General features: G+C 42.3%; 1 protein-coding gene across 1 annotated transcript in view; it reads right to left on the bottom strand.

Annotated features, from left to right (window-relative positions):
• The window catches only part of LRRC7 (leucine rich repeat containing 7), a 41,377-nt gene that overhangs the window by 2,445 nt on the left and 21,429 nt on the right, over window positions 1-17,503 (bottom strand). Inside the window, exons 9-12 of the mRNA XM_009710597.1 lie at window positions 12,610-12,729; window positions 7,461-7,679; window positions 6,044-6,136; window positions 3,334-3,408 (exon numbers count right to left, since the gene is read on the bottom strand). Of these exons, the coding sequence (XP_009708899.1) occupies window positions 3,334-3,408; window positions 6,044-6,136; window positions 7,461-7,679; window positions 12,610-12,729 (507 nt within the window). The remainder of the gene's footprint in view (window positions 1-3,333; window positions 3,409-6,043; window positions 6,137-7,460; window positions 7,680-12,609; window positions 12,730-17,503) is intronic.

Raw genomic sequence — 17,503 nt, 5'->3', positions numbered from 1 at the left:
GTCTCACATTCCCCACAAAATATGCTATGAAATCCACATATATATTTAGGCATTGAGTTATTATTTAGTCCTAATTATTAGACAGAAAGAATGGTTTTTAGCTGAATCATGGAGCCACCAAAACAAGATTTCTTAGAACTGAAGGGCAGCCTTTAACAGACGGTGGCAAAATCGCACAATGCGGCCGACAGAGCTGCTCTCGCCTTGCCGACAGGCTTAGCAGCCATACAACTGCGTTCCTCCTCAAAAGACATCTTCCAAAACTGCTGCTAATTTTATAACAGAAAAATCATTCTTACTTATCAAATAAATAACTTAAGAGCTTATGGCATAGAAAGGAAAGATACAACAATTTTGCTCCCCCCAGGATCCCAGCGGGGCCGTGGGCTTCTGGACTTGTAAGGACCAGAATTTGTTCGCTGCAGAAGACACACACGCACACTTCTATCACAAACAGGCATCGGGCAAAACCGTGTTTAAGAATGACAGCTTCCCTGTGAGCTGGGTAAGTCTACCCAGGGAATGTCAAGCCTTTTAATTTTTAAATCTTCCCTCCCTCTTTTACTGAAACTGCTTGGGGAGATACATAAATGCACGACAGAAAGATTACCGCTTCTCCTGAAAACATCCTGCTAAGCAAATTCTTCCATGTAAACGTTTAAAAATTTTCCCCTTGGAGCCTTGGTCTGACAAGACCTTCCTGTGTATCGTCATCTTGAGCAAACGGAGCTCCCTGCGCGGGAGCACAAAAGGGGCACAGACGTCGAGGTGCCCCAGCGCGGGTGACACTGGGGTTTCCCACCGTGATAACAGGCGAAGGCGCCAGCCCCAGCGTCAGACAGGCAGGACGGGAGGGAGAGTCTGCGGCACAACGGTTTGGGTGACGCGGAAAGCAGATAACGGGGCAGACAGCAGGACAGAGTGGGCGAAGACTGAGGAAACACAGGAATATGGTTCCTCCCTTGGAGCCCCAGCAGAAACTGGTGCCACCACCAGCGCACCTGTGGAAGACACCAAGCGGCACAGATGGCTGCAGATGCCAAAGAGGAGAGATTTGGGGTGAAGAGGAACCTCTTCCTACACAGTAACTGGTATTACAAAGCCCTCGTCTCCGGCAGGGGACTGTCTCATGAGATAAGTGCAAAGAGAGGTGATGGCAATAGTGGAAAATGGGAGTGGAGGTGAAGTGATGTCAGTTAGTATTAATAATTTCAGGTTCTTACTGCCTAGGGAACTGCATACTTTTAGCTAAAAGCATTGCTTATATTTGAGAAGTAAAGTCTCCATCACAGTTATGGTTTTTTTTCTCTGTTAATTCCTTCATGAGATTAATGACCGCCCTTTTACTTGCCACAATATAAATCAACACCTGGTAATAGGTTCTGTGCACGGGTAGAAGTAATTGTAGATAAAAGGAAAATGTTCTCGCCAGAGAATCTGAAATGATATACTGACAGTGACGAATGAGAAACTCGGCTGAGACTGATCCACAATCCTACGACAATGACTGAGAGTGCAAAGTCAAACAAACTTCATCAACATCAGGGATGAATAAATTAGGAGAGTGAAATTTGCTACCCCCCAAAAAAATGCGGCAGTACCTAAAATGTTATTATGTAAGTCTACATAAATGCTCCTATTTTAGGATCACCTGCAGAAACATGAGAAATCCCAGCTCCCGACGGCCTGTGCCCATCAGGAGAAATCCTCTGACGTAAGAACAGCTATACAATGCATGCAGGTCAAACGCGAACACCTTTGGTGGAGATAGGCTGGGTATGCACACGCGACAGACCTGTCCCTGCCCAGCCCTCGCACCACTCCGTGAATACAACCCCCCCGCCGTACGCCCGCTGCTTGCCCCCCCAGGCAACCTTCTTTTCTGTCGCTTTTTAACAGATTTTACTCTGACCTAGTTTTGCTTCTGTGACTAACCTCAGCTTTCAATATAGCACCTTGATTATTCTAAGTATCTCTAGCTAATTTTGTACTTCATTTAGGTTCGCTATTTCACTGATTTTTGACCATACAATTAAACATGAGGCGCCTACTGTAGACTTCAGCGCTGATCACTACCGCAGCGCCTGGGCCAGGCAGGAGGGCAGGGGGGAGCGAAGGAGAGAGGGAGGCAGGAGGAGAGAGGCTACCAAAGACGTTTGAAACGTCCTTGGTTTGCTGACTTCCTTCATATAACTGATTAAAACACAGTTAATCTCTTACCCTTGATCAGTATGAATGGCTTAAAAAACTTCTGTAGCCTTTCAGACAACTATAATGAATCTCTTCCTTCTGTCAAAAGTAATACTATTTGCTGCCGGGGTAACACATTTTCCAGGCTTAACGAAAAAAAACACAAACAACTTTGCAGGACATGGTAGAAAACCCTCTTCTACATGGACAGCTGTTATGTCCTGTGAATGAGGAATTTTTGAAAGGTATGTTCAGGAATAGCCTGTCTTTCTATTTAAAAAGTACACTGCGATACAGAAAGTATTTGTTACAGAAATTAAAAAGAAAACAAAAGGCTGAGATTTCTCTGCAAATTATGCAGATGCGGCCATGATCCAGTAATGGATCCAGTAGCAGCTGTTTTTCATGCGAGTGCGTTCAAAAATGCTGAGGCAGCGAAAAAGAGGCAAAAATATTGCCAGTTACAATTGTGTCAAAAAATGTGACTATATAGCTCCTTACGCCAGCGTCACATTAGCTGCAAAGATGAAAATTATCAACGTGTCTTGCTTTGTCATACAGCTATGCTTGTGAAACTGCCTGTAAAGCCCCTTTCTCCCTGCACCTCCTTGCACGGTTAGTGTGGAAAAGCTGGACATGACGTAAGGACTACTTTTATTTTAGTAGTTTAAATTGTGTCACCCAGATCATTCCTGTGACGGACTGTAAGCGGTAACCCTTTCCTGCGGTGCCATTGCCTGCCAGAAGGCTGGTGCTGCCATCCGTGTGCCTTATTCAGCATCCCTGGGGAGGGAGCAGACTGCTTGGCAAAGGGGAGGACAGTCCGGCTCCTTGCTGGGCGATAGCCCCTCTGCTCTCCGGGGGCTCCCTGCCTTTAATTCAGCTCCCCGCGAGTGGCAGGGGGGTTGTCGGACAGCACAGCCCACTGCCTCTTTTCCACATCCCCAGTTTGTTTTCAAATGGCTTTATTCCTTCCCCCTGAGAGCAGCTGTCAAACGTACGGCGAGTGACCCTCTGTTATAAATCAGTATTAAAAGCACCATCGTAACAAAACTGGCAGTTAACTTGTATGGAAACCTGTATCATTGTACTTCTAAGATGCAAAGACTCAGTTTGGTTACAAAGCAGTTAAATCATCCGTACCTGGAGGATCTTATCGCCAGGCTGGAGCAGGCTGGATGCTGGTCCGTCAGGCTGAACCCTAGTAACAAAGATACCCTATAAGTCAGAAGTAACAGAGGTTAGGATGCTATCACCAAGAACTACTTCCCAAAATACAGGTGTCTCCCTAACTGGTGTCTGGGGCCTTTATATACTCTGGCAACAGTCTAAATACTAAACTCTTTTTTTTGATCTGTTTGTAATCAAGCAGTAGTACAGGTTTGTAGCAGCTCTCCACGACCTTCAGCTAGTTACCGCCTGATACAAATATAATTGTGGGTCATTTGAAACTTAAGATTCCACATCACAAAATAATGTCCAATTTGAGTAGGGCAAGAGTAACAGGGTTATCAGGATAATTAAAGTGGAGCAAGCATTAATTTATTAGAATAATGCATGCCATAATCTATACAGTAATCTTTGTTTACTTCCTCCAGGAAAAAAAAGTTTAAAAGAATTTCTAAAAAGCAGTCATGATATTCAGCCCTTGAGATATTCAGTACAATGGTCTGTAGGACCGTCACTTAACCCAGTGTCTGCGGAGTGAATGACTTTGAAAGGGGAAAAATTACTACGTAATAAAGGATATTTTTAGATTTGTTTTCAGAATTTCAGTAAAGTATGTTAATAAAACCCAAAATCAAAGATTGAGTTCCTCGATGATGAACACATTTGAAATATTTCCCACACTGGTCATGCAGCCCCGTACTGCTGTGCCCACCCTGCTGCCGAGGGTGAACACCTTTAAGCAGAGTCCAGAACTGAGCATCGGTTGCGTTTTAGCCATTCACATTGCTCTCAGAGAGACCAGAGAAATTCCCTGCTTGGTATCAGCATGCAAATCATCTGCGTCCTTGAGGGATTTTATAGCCTTCTGGAGCTAGGTACTGCCAGGATTTCTGTTCACCTTATAAAAACCTGAGCTCCTCGGGAGCAGAGTGATGGACTGCTTATATTTCAGCTATGTGCCATTAACTGGTGACACGAGTCTGCCATTCAAAATGACCGATTGCTTGTGTGTATTTTACTGCTTTTCCTGTCCTTTCGCCGCAGTACCATCAGCGTGGCAGGGCAGAGGGCTATCACTATGCAGAACAGTGCTCGCTGCCGTCCCCACTGATTTCATCTTGCAGACAGAATAGTACCGTATGCGTGACTTAAAACCGTATCGCAAATGACTGGCAGGTACGATGAGAGACAGTAGCACCCTCTGATCGCTTCTGTGATATTTAAAACATGATAAATCTGATTTAACGGTGTGGGAAGCAAGGTTTCAGAGTGACAACACATTAAAAAAACCTTTTAACTATTAATTCCTTCAATATAACTGCCCTATCACTCCCTTACTACACAATTTTGCGTTTCTGTTATTGGTAAAATGAAATCTATACCCCGCTGTTGTTGCACTGCATGTATTACTGGTGCAGACACATTCATAGCAGGGTACAGACTCTTCTTTACTAATTTCAGGCAAGTGATAGACAGTGGAAGTATAGCTGAATTCTAACATAGTACATTAAACTGTGGAAAAAAAGACCATGATGTTATAAAGTGTAATTCTAGTGTGCAGTCTCAAAGAAGGACACCAAAAAAAAAGTACGTTTTAAGGGATAGTTGTTAAAATGCCTGATAGTTATGTACATTAAATGGAACTGTTCTTGATGTTCAAAACAGGGATTATCAGTGAGAAAACTGAAAGGAATTAGGATTGTGTTAGACTGATATTTCTAAGCGTATTTTATCTTTCCAAGTAGCTTTCTGTTGTAATTCAGAGTGGTGGAGAAATTATTTTTTTAATTTGCACATAGATCTCAAATTTTTGGGAAGCGATGACAAGACAGTTTTAATTTCATCATTTGCCAAACATTCTCAATATTTATGGAAGTTATGACTGCCTCTTAAAACTGAATCTAATATTATCAAAGAATATAAACTATAAGAATATGTTTAACAGTGAGGTACCCATACTACTTGCTTTTCAACAAACTCCAGTCAGTTTTACTGCACAGAACAGCTGAACTCACAGGTCTAAGAGTCTGTTTCCTAGTCCTAAAGCCCTGTGTAGCTGATAATCACCAGATGTGGTATTTTTACGAGGCTTCTTTTTACTGTAAAGAGATTTATCAACCTCTTAAATGTGTTGTTCCCAGAATGAACACTGAGTCTCCCTGACCATCGTATACCACAAGGGTGACATTTTTAATTTGCAGTACAGAACAGAAGACTGCTTGCCATGGTGTTTGTAAGGCACCAATGCTCTCCAGACCAGTTTGCAGACCAGGCCGATTTTATTCGATGCAGCTGCTATAAACCCTGGCATTTCAGCTACCTAGTGATGCTATTACTCATTTAGTATTCCCTCTCATGACTTTAGAGAAAGTTGAATCAGGGCCTATATTGACTCTTCAAAGGAAAAAGTGAGAGACACGATTCTCCAGAAAACAGCCTGAGAAGTTATCTCATACATGGAATATAAGGCAGACATCCATGTGATTTCTGTTTGGATTCTTTCGTCTTCATTAACGAGGGGAAAAAAGCAAACACCACTCCCTTAACAAAAAAAAAGCCAAGTATGTGAAAAATTCTTTCAATTATCACAACAGTGCATAAAACTTTCACTCATGTTACCTACGTCTCCACTATATGGCACTCTAAAATAAAGGCCATTTAGAGTAGGAAATTTACAACTTACCTTATCAGAAGGTTTGAATGGATTTCCTTGTCCACTTATTCCACCACTGATACTAAAGCCAAGGCCAGGATTCTTCTCTATCCTCACACAAAACTAGGTTAAAAAGATATGGCAAGATAAGTCGAAGACAACATTAAAGCCTATCTAAACAATGGCATCTGCTTCGCATATATCCCATGTCACCACTACCGGGAGGAGCTGACCCCCTCATAAAGCTGTACTGCACAATATAGTAAAATTCAGTAGAATATTGTTATAAACGGAAGGATTTTCATGATGTTAGCATGCTGCAATGATACCATAATATTCACAGCACTGCATGTATTTTTGCAGATATTTAAAAATTGTATTTTCAAGGAGAAAAAAAAACCCTTTAGACTTGTGAAAGTGCAGTTCACATCATTGGCCAAAGTTTTCGCTTAAACATTGGGATAAATCTGTCAGTGAGGCTTCATCTTGTGCACTTTTGTTCTTCCAGAAGGTGTCACGCGTGCAGTATCCGTGGGTGCTATGCTTGCGACAAACCCAAGGAATAAGTACGCCAAAGCTCAGAGATCTTCAGACCATTGTTGGTATCAGAGCCACAGCCCCGACAGCCTGCACTGAGCACCAACCACTTTTACAAGGGCCTTACTCCAGGAAATAGTGCTGAATCTTATCTTTTTAGTCAGGATGACTCTAAATGGCATTGGGTAGTTGAATATAAAATAAAAATGACTTCAGTGTAGCTTAATGAGTACTCATTGAGCCAGTCTAAGCATGTACTGGAGCCACACAAGCAATTGCTTCTGAATCTCAATGCAATACTCAGGGACTTAATACAGGCAGCTGCTTGTGTGGACTGACCACCAGTTTACACAACAGAAAGGTTTACTAATGACTCTGAACCTTATTCTGCAAGTCAGGTGCCTCAAACTGTTAATTGCAATCATTAAGGCCCAATACAAGGGGGATAGGACCACTTAATGAAGAAACTCATCAGCACCCATGTTGTTAGACTGGGAGCACTGGAGCTAGAGCTGGCCCTTCAGAGGGCTAACCTGGAGCAGGTGACACAAAGCTGAGAAGAGCAGCACCCTACCAAATATGCTGCACTGTTAGTGCTGAACTAGGTTACCGGGGAATTGGCAGAAATTGCAAATTAATTCGGAATGACCCAGTGATGTCAGCTCTGTTCAGGAACTTCAACGCCAAATTGTGTTGCTTGGTCAATCCAAGAAAAAAGTGCTATCAGTCCTTGGTGCCGGGGACGAGGACGGACCTGCTCGCCTGCCTCCAGCCCAGCCATACCTCCCGCACGCTGCCTGGCTCAGCCGCCCTCTCTTACTGCCCTAGGCTCCCTCGTCCTGCTGTCCACCGGGCAGAAAACACCGGAAGGTTTTTGCCAAAGTGTTACTTCATAGCCACACTTTCTCACCTGCTCCTGGTACGCGTCCGTACTTCTCTGACCCTTGGTTTGGATTAAACATCGCCCTGTCTGAGGTGCTCGAGAGCTCTGCGAAGCGGGAATCTGAATAGGCAGTGGTGGCTGAAACTGCTGAATGGTGACTTTGTTCATGTTTCCCTCGTACTGCTGCTCGCGGCTCCGATGCTGTAGGCTTTGTGATCCCATTAAAGTCTGGATATGGCTACCTGCCTGTGGGTAACGTAACCCGTTAGGCCAGAAATTCAGGAAGCTGAAAAGAAGCAATTATTACAACTTACAGAGTCAAGGAAAAGCAAACCTCTTAAATCATATCAGAGGTTTGCCTTTTGACCACAGTTGGAAAAAAAATGTGATTAAAAGCAGCATGGATACGCCCATTGCATTTAATGACGCAAGGAGGTTTAAGGGAAATTAGCCGTATGCAGTATGTTTTAGAAACAGAAAATATTTTTTCATGATATATCCTTCTGCTCAGAATGTTTTGTGAACTGAAAACTTTGAATAAATTGAAGTAGGGTGGATTACTCATCACAGCACACTCTGAAGATACCAGAATGTTTTTGGGTTTTTTTCTGAGGATCATTTGGAATAAGATTTATCACACAAATACAGATATTGGCCAGTATTGTGCACTGTGTCTGGAAAGCATAATCAGATAAATCCCATGCCTTGCCCTAGGAACAAATGTGGCTTTTACAAAACGTAACTAATCAAATGATCACATTTCTATGATAACATCTACTGACTGGAAGCTCTAATATTTTGTAAATATAAGTGAAGCATTGCATTTACATTGACTTGGCCTTTTGATATTTTCAGGAAAAAACGGGTGATTGCTATCGTTGTATCCCCTCCATCCCCACTGCCTTCTGCACCTGCAGCTGGGATCTAAGGGGTGAGGTCTGCTATCGGTATTCTGTTCTTGACATGGTAAAGCTGCATACTTGCTTACTCTTCAGTACGCAGTCTCTATTTAGGCACATGAGTTACATAAATCTTTGCGGCAAATCTTTGCAAAGTACATTCAGTTGAGACAATTTTATACTTTTCATATTTACAGGATTTAGATGTTGCTTATAAATGATCACATGCAACTTAGCCATAAGGGAACGAGCAAAATTCATGCTCTGTTGTATGATCAAATATTATTACCTCCATGAAATATCACACCGTTGCTACTGAGAGTTTTCAGATTATATGCACCCATCAACCAGTGCTATCGTTTGAACAGCCTGAATGTGAAAGAGCATTATGACTATATGTCTCAATCTCCACAGGACTCTGTGGACAAAACAAACCTACTGAAACGACGTTTCACATTAAGTTTACACCAGCCAACGACACAATCACATCTTGTCACGAAGGTCTAATCCTCAGTACTACTGAACCTTTATGGTCCTGGCTGGAAGAGTCACCAATTGTGAGACTGTATTTTAGACAAGACTAGATTTAATACCACAAAAGATCAAAACATTTCTTACCCACTGGCCAATCATCTGGCCTCAGAAGTTATAGCAGCCAGGGCATTAGAATTAATTGCTTGTTGCCATAGCAAAAATCTATCTTAATGGATTTTGAAGATTTCCCTGCAGAACACATCACTAATACAGATGCAGTTGGAGCTACTCGTGTCACTGAAGACAGAATCTCAGCAAGACAGGCAGTGACTGTGAGCAAACCTGATCTGCTCTGCCTGGTTTTTGGCTGACGACACTGGAAGAAAGGGACTAGGAAGAATACAGGTCTGACAGTTCTTCATTTTAGTACAAGGGGGATAGTCTCAAAGTGAGTAATGACAGAGAAATCTCGTACTCCTTGTGCCCGAATCTTCAGCCCCAAACTCTTCTTAAAACACAGCTCAGCTGCATACATGAAAGTGCTTAACGGACTTTGACAAACTTACTCCAAGAATAGCCTGGTGAAGTCGGTCTGTACTGCGAACATCCCACTTCACAGGTCAGAGAGATCTTCAATTCAACCAAGATCAGAAGGGAAGGACAATATTCAAGACAGACTTTTTAGCTATTCATTAACTCCCTAGCAGCAACAAGCCGTTGTGTCATACTCATCATGAGAGGATCCCAAAAAAGCAGAATGTCATAAATGCTGCTGTTTGCCCCAGATATAATCTCACATCCACCACAGCAGTCCACAGCAGATGCATTGTCTACCTCAGAGGAAGGCGTCTATTTCAAATACCAAAAAAAATTGTGCTTTTTCACTGAAAAACCTCAAATCTTCTTTAGCAGGTTAAAACCCCTCTGTATTGAACAGCAGATGTTGGAAATGAAACAGAAAGAGCCTCCAGCCTCACAGTCATGGCTAACAGAAATACTCCCGAGTCAGAAAGGGAGAGAAATAGTGACTCAGGCACTTTCGTATGTCCCAGTTTCGAGGCAGCTGCCTTGCTCCAGTTCCCTATGCTCCTTCCACATCCACCAAGACCATTACAGCCCACACAGGGATCTCCAAGAGGTTGTGTGGCTTCAGCCTTCTCGTGGGCTGCTGCAGACCTGCAGCAGAAGAGGCCAACGAACACAGCCCTACGCATCCCCAAACCTGCGGAGCTCATTCTCTCAGAGGGTCGTCACCCTGCAACCAGGTTCGTTGGCCTGATGTCTGCTCATTGTCCATCTTCATTCTCACTCTTCAACCTCTCTTTTTCATACGGAGTGATCTCCAGGTTCCCTTTTGGTGATCCCCTGCCACACTTCTATCCCCTCCCTTGTTATGGGGGAGCAGCTAACTCAGAATACAACTGATTCAATCAGGCATGTAGCTGACTTCTGTCTTGTTGTTGTGACAGAAGAAGTCATCTTCCAGGAAGCATAAATACTGTAGTCTTCTAACAAATCATGGATTATTCGATTTGAAGATTAAAATATCCAACTTTTCCATATGAGATACAGCCCATAAATTATGGGATGATCACATAAATGATCATACTGAAAATAAAACTGGCATTTAATCTGTGTTCTGAACACCAAAAAGGACAGAAACAACCACTCACACCCCACATATAATTATGTAGTGACTACTGCGTAGTAGTCCCACCCTACCTAACATACCTAACTAGCCATCATACATGTATAGTAGCCCTGTATGCATGGATAATTTAGAAACACATATTACTGCATCTATATACATACTACATCAGCTCGAGTACACAGTCCATCCGTCTATAGTACATGCTCTTCCCCATGGAAGAACAAGTCCCAAGTCTTCTTCCAGTGATTTCCCAAGTTTTGCCATGTAGTGATTCTGCTCCGCAGGAGCCCATTCACATTAGTACTGTTGTGTTAGTTGGAAAACAAAACATATACTACATTTTATATTTACATAATTTAATTGTTTGTTATGTTGAACTTCAATTCTATAGAAGATTTTCTGAGTCTGACTTCAAATTATTGCTGCATTTTAATCCCCAGATGCTGGGAAACTAAGACACTCGAGGTCACTTTCATTGGAGAAGAGATTAGCATTGTCCTAACAGCACATTGCAAACCACCTCCTGAGGATGGTGGGTAAACAATTTTCAGAATTCATTTTCTCACTCCTGTTAATAGACTTTGAAGAGATCGTATCACTACTTCTGTGTATTCACATTGTGGCTTGTGCTGGAGGTGGCTAAGCTGCCTTTCTTGGAAACGGGAATTATTTATTCTGCAGAAAAAAAAATTCTCTATTATGCAGACTGCTTCCCCAATTTCATTTGTATTCTTTATTTAACATCCACCACAAAAGTTAATTATTTTCAGCTCAGTGTCCAATATTTACAGTATAATTAAAGTAGCTGACAACAGATGTAACAATGGACTGCTCCACTGAGTTAAGCAGATTTCAGTATGGTTATGCAATGTTTGTACTTACCACATGTGAGCAGTGAGATACTGAAATATTCAGAACGAAACAGAATCTGCAGTTTCTTATTATAGTACCACTGATGATGCACAAATGCAAGACATAGATTGTTAGATTGTGTGAGTGGACAAATGCAGGTTTTATCCCAATATGCCAGCGAAGATAAGCAGTGACTTCTCTTAAATTTCTTATCCTAGCTTCTTGCATATCAGGAGATAAAGAGACCCTTCGAATAACTCGGCTGTCTGAGCCAACTCCATCAGACAATGCCAGGCTGCCCTCCTCCTCACCCTCCTCGCCTGCCCTAGAGAGTCTCTGGGCTGCTCTAGGTGCAATGGCTTTTGTCTCCCATCTTCAAGCAATTCTCTTGTATATCTATATCTTGTTGCTACTTGTGTATGAAGGCAAGGGCTACTGCTTCTGAAACTGTCTTGGGTAAAAAGATGTGAAGCCAGTAGGGAGATATTTGCCTCATCAGTGCTGACAGTTAATTACAGAAGTTATTAGTGTGCATGTTACGACTTTCATACCACTTTTATTCACTCATAAGACTTTATTTCAGGAATGAGCGGGATCAGTCTCCATACAGATAACAACCAATGTAATTATGACTGCTCACATGTGCAGTTTCACCTTCTAGAGCCGATTGCAAAAGCCGACAGTTTAGTTTGTCAAGATCCTCTGTTCTCCAGCTTTATGATTAAGGCATCTAAAAATGGCAGTTTCTCAGTCGATGAGCAGAGCCAAGTTGGGGCTGGGAGAGAGCAGCCAGTGTTTTCACAGAAACAGGCCAGATCCAAGCACTGTAATTTAATATCTACTGCAACGAGGTACTAGAAATTAGACCCCTTTCTAGTGAGTTTATCAGCAAATGATGTGTGCCTAGGATGTCTCTGCAAAAATGGCTGTGACTGTCCAGACACTGGGCTGGCCTCCATCTCAACACATTGATTTTCTGTCATGAACTGAAGAATGTAATTGAAATGACACATTTGAATGAAGACTTTTCAGGACAAGAGGGAGCTGACAGCTGTCTGATATGTGCAGCAATATCCCTGCCAAGCCCACTGTGCCCATTTCACACACTACTGGCATCTGCATAAATAAACAGAAAAACGGGTAGCAGGCATGAAAGCACCATCCTTAATTCATAATGATTATCGCTTTAAACTTTGAAACAAAACCATGCGTTTCCCAAACCTGTCCTTCTCTTTCCAGTGTTTTGCTGGGGAAAGAAGACAACCGTAGCTATGTCAGCATCTTTGCTCACGCTGCTTACCTTCTTTGTGACGGTCTCTGGCGGCACGTCCCGCCGCCCCAGCGGGTAGGGGTTCCACTGGCTGCTCACAGACACCTCCTCCTGCCCGTTGTCCAGAATGCTGCTCTGCTGTGATGGGGTCTGTTGCAGAAATGGTAGGGCAGCCTTTAGTCACGGGACACATCATGACAGAAAATTCTCTCTTCATATTTATTTCAGTAATCAACCCAGTTAAACTGCAACATGCTATTGCTAAAATGGAAATCCTCTTAAATTTTTACAATATATCGTTAAAGTGTAATCATATTGCTGTGGGAGTCTCTGCGAGCAGGAGATCTTGAAAGATATATAAGAGAAATCATTAGAATAATAAATGATGAGAGAAAAGAGAAAATTAAACGTAACTCATTATTTTCAGTTAGAACTTTTGTACTGGTCATTCAAGCATCGAAAACTTTTTTATTAAGTATTTGCCACCAAGATAAATTATATGCTTGTATTTTCTGAAGAAAAGATTCCTTAATGGCAATATTGAACTTGTGACTACTCTTACCTCGTGCTATGCTCTGAGTATCACTGTGCGCGGTGTGCTTCTCACAGACCTCTCTCTAGGCTATGTCTGGTTTTGCTCTGAGTTAACAGGATACCGCATGTACAGTATTAACCACTAATTAAATGCTTTCCTGAATATGAGTGGACATAACACACATTTGAAGTTTCCTAAATGAGCTTGATACTTTTGATATTATTTTCCACTTTTCTCTCCTTTTATACATGTTTCTTGTCACTTTTCTCCCTGGCTATTTTACTCCTGTTTTCGGTATTTTGAGGACATGTGTACTTTTTCTGTCCCATCCTGATTTTCTGTTATCTGTCTCTGTATTTCTTTACCATAGCTGGAAATTATGCTAACATGGGTATGGCTTTTTGTGTCAGAATTTCCAAAATGTACTACAACATTGCACTACCACTGACAGCTCTTAGCATTATGTAGTGCTTATTCAGTTCTGATTAATGGTAATCTGCAAAGAAAAAAAACCAACAGTCTATTCTTCCCCTCTGTCATTCAAGCAATTTCTTCTTCAGCTTAGATTATAAAAAAAATCAAGAAACTCTTCTTTAGATGACTGAAGAACAAATCAAACTGTTGCTTTGAAATATTAAAGCTGGTAACTGGCCAATTAAGAACTCTTTTTTATGCAAGAAACCCTTTAAAAGTAAATAGGAGTAAGTTGTGATTAAATCATACTCCTCAGAGGTTAAGTGAAAAAATTCAACCCTGATTATTTAAAAGCAAAGAAAACTTCCATTGTAATTCTCTCATCATTCAAGAAGTCTTCCGGAAAGATCAGGAGAGATGTAGGTTCCCTTATATTAAAAACCACTAGAAAAACATTTCCCCTGTTGAGACTTCAAGACTTCCCTGTAGACCTTTCTTTACACACGTTAAAAAACGGCAAAATGGGACCAACCTTAGCACCTTTTCCCTAGGTTATCCCTCACAGCTCCCCAGACACTGCTCCCAGTGCCCGATGCAGCAGCGCTGCTGCTCTCTCGGACAGCCCAACGCTCTCCAACGCCGGCAGATTTGGGCCCAGAGCCGTACGCTGGCGTATGGACATGCAGGAAACCTGACGCTATGGCTCCAAGGCCCTCGCAACGCGTGTTTGTCCGGACAGCAGCCTGCCTGAACGCGCTGCCAGGGGTTAGCCCCTGCCCGAGGCTTCCCAGCCCCGGACACGCTGAGCCCTGTTTGTCCACAGATCAGAGCCCGAGGCAGGGCCCTCATGAATCAGCCATTCTGCCCCATTTGCTGCACGTCCCCCGTAACCCTCATCCAAACAGGGGATACATCGTCTGAGACCAGGGCAGTAAGCAGCTTCTAAAACAAAAAAAGTGCAATTGCAAAAATTTCTGCTCTGAGTTGTAGTAAAAAACAACGAAAAAGAAAGGCCATCGTCTTTGTGATGCGAGTCGTCCCTTCCAGGGTCACCCACAGCCCGCGGTGCCCAAGGCTGCGCCGCAAATCTGCTCACCTCCCTGTGAGGCGAATTTATAAAACATGCTAGGTGCCCTCACCGTGCAGAGACAGAGGGGGTTAGTGGGGCAGCTTCCTAAGAGAACTTCCTAAGAGGTTTTCCTCCTAAGGGATCCCTGTGAATATGCTGATTATTCCTACAGGGAGGTGGTACTGTACACTCCCGAGAATGAAGCGCGCCAAACCATAAACTTTTAAAAGAACTGTGAGATGGATGCCAAAAGTTGAAAGCATTCTTCTGAAAGGTGTTTCTTTTGTCACTGCAGGCAGCGTTGTGCCGTTTTATAAGCGACTGACTAATCTGCAGAGGTGAGTTTGCACTCAAAATGGAGAAAGAAAAAATACAGAGGGTGCTTTCTGCTTTCTCAGTAAATAGGAAAATTCTGTGACAACAGGTTTTTCTTTTCATTTTCTGCAGTAAAATGAATTTGTCTACTTGCAATATTATTCCTTTACAGAGCTCGGACAGACTGCAAACAAACTATATATCTGTTAAGCCTAGGTAAAAAATGAAAAGCAGCAGTTCAAACATTTTATACATGGGGTAGAATTTCTCAAAATAAGTAGTTGCTATACTTGATTTCCTGATCTTTCACTGGACAATTAGACCTCACTCATTACTGTCGTCAATCCAGGCCACAAGAGAGAGGAAGAAGAAGAGGTAAATATTAAGCTGTGGTGGCCTGGCTTCATTAAGAAATACAAATTCTTTAGAACATGTGAAGGAATAAAATTAAACAATACTAAACATTCATATTATTTGTTCAACAACAATTTTTCACTGCTTTCCAAACAGTACAGTGAGAGAATACACCCCCTTCATGCAGTTCAGCGTCACATTTTATATGGGTATGCAGCAATGAAATGCTGGTGAAATAGAAAGCAGAATAATTCATGTAAGACCACACCCCAAAACACGTTACTCTAAACAGTTTCATCAATTTCCTCAGACATCCATATATTAGTATCCATATTCATCTACAGTCTAAAATTCTTAAAGTGGTATGTAACACCTTATTCCTAAATGTGCGTAGAAAAACAGTACCGTTCTTTGGAGTTGATGTCAAATGGACTTCTTTCGAGGACTTGTGACAAGAACTAGTATATACCCAAGTAGACAAACAAATTCTTTGAAAGAAAAAAACAGTATGACCAACACCAGAAAGCTGTCTGCGTCCAAACACACACACATCTACGGTTAAGATTTGACCTCGATGCCATCAACTGAACAACAGAGAAGCACACGCTAACAGCAGGACTTGTTTAAAACCAGGGACAGCTGAACGGGAGGTGCAAATGAAGGGAACAGTGTATGGGAAGTAAGTTACAGCAGGAGAAACCTGACAAGGACCTGTGTGTGTGTGTGTGTGTGCGCACACGTGCATGTGCACGTGAGTGTGCACTTAACCTGTCACGGCTTTTCTTGGAAATCCCATGTACAATGCATATGCCTGTATTAGTAAGCTAAGCAGTGCTAAGGCCTGTCCTCCGGCCAACCAGCACAATCTGGTCATGTTCCTGCCCTTAAATTATCTTATTCTTCTGAAGAGGCTTGGATCTAAACTCTTAAATCAGGCATTGGAACTCTCCTTTGGGAATTTCTGGCCAGTGCTGACTCTGGAGCCCCAGCCAGGGATTGCCTGGGAGGGTGCCAGCTGGCCTGGGCCAAACCGCGCCTGAGGCCAGTCCAGCAATTAACGGCGCAGATGATCACATTTCAGCGCCTGGATCTGTGCTCTGTTACCCTTTAATTACTCACAGAGCTGTTGCTAATTTGTACCAACAGCTACGGATGCTAATGCAGGAAGACCCTTCACGATGCTCATCACTTCTAGCTCTGCAGTAGCCCCCGCCATTACACACAATCCCAGCAGCACGACTGGTCGCATGGGTCTGGCAGCCGGCTCCTGCTGGGATGTCGCGGTGGCCGTACGTCAGGCAGAGTGAGGCCTCAGCATCTCCTCTCTGATCCTCTGAAAACACTTCAGCAATGTCTCTCTCTGGCTTGTCATATGTGCTTTTCCCATCAAACGTTTGTTTGTGTGTAATTTTGTATGTATGTACTTATCACCAATATATTGTTAATAGCTATAAAATAAACAGTAAAAAAATGAGAAAATTATTTTCTTTCTATAGGCATTACTCAACAAAGGTTTAAAATTAGTTTAGGTGTGGTAGGCATGTACTCAAAACTCATCAACTATTACAGCATACCCAATTAATGTTCAAATATTAAAATCCCTGTCTCTTGGAGACTATTTAAATGCATACTAAACATTTCCACATTAATTTTTCTAAGATCAAACAGTCACAAAACAAAGCACGTTCTCCATTTCTGTGCACAGATTAAGTAATTGAGAAAATGATCGCATCAGTCTGTAACACGAGAGCAGAAAGCAGTAATGACAGCCATGTGAGCTACTTAATCCAAAAAGCAAGATTATTGAGTAGGAAAACCGTATTACTATCATCTTTGCTTTTTGGATTGTGTATAGTATAAGCATGAATAATAGGCAAAAGCTAAACCAGGAAAAAAAGCAAGGAGTATTATTAATTTATGTTGTAATGCCGGTATATGCTGGCTATCCCATACTTACTTTCGGTAGAGGTAGCTCTTGAAGCATTTGGTTTTCAAATTTAGATTTAGTCTGCAAGTTTAAAGTCATGCTTCTGCCGGCATGCATTGCTGAAAAACCTCCAGAGTGCAGCATGCCAAGGCTAACTGTGTTGTGTTTGTAAGCAGCGGTCTGAGTAGAGGAAACAACCACGTGACAGGATATGAACACACATGCTCATTGAATTAAGTATCACACATATATGGTTAATTTCACAAAGTTTTAGTTTAAGCAAACAAACAGTACCGAGAAATAAATAGCT

The sequence above is a fragment of the Cariama cristata genome, unplaced genomic scaffold (genome assembly GCF_000690535.1).
Source record: "Cariama cristata isolate BGI_N322 unplaced genomic scaffold, ASM69053v1 scaffold542, whole genome shotgun sequence".
In the NCBI taxonomy this organism is placed as follows: domain Eukaryota; kingdom Metazoa; phylum Chordata; class Aves; order Cariamiformes; family Cariamidae; genus Cariama; species Cariama cristata.
The sequence above is the reverse complement of the archived record's forward strand: the minus strand, read 5'-3'. Positions and strand labels throughout refer to the sequence as shown.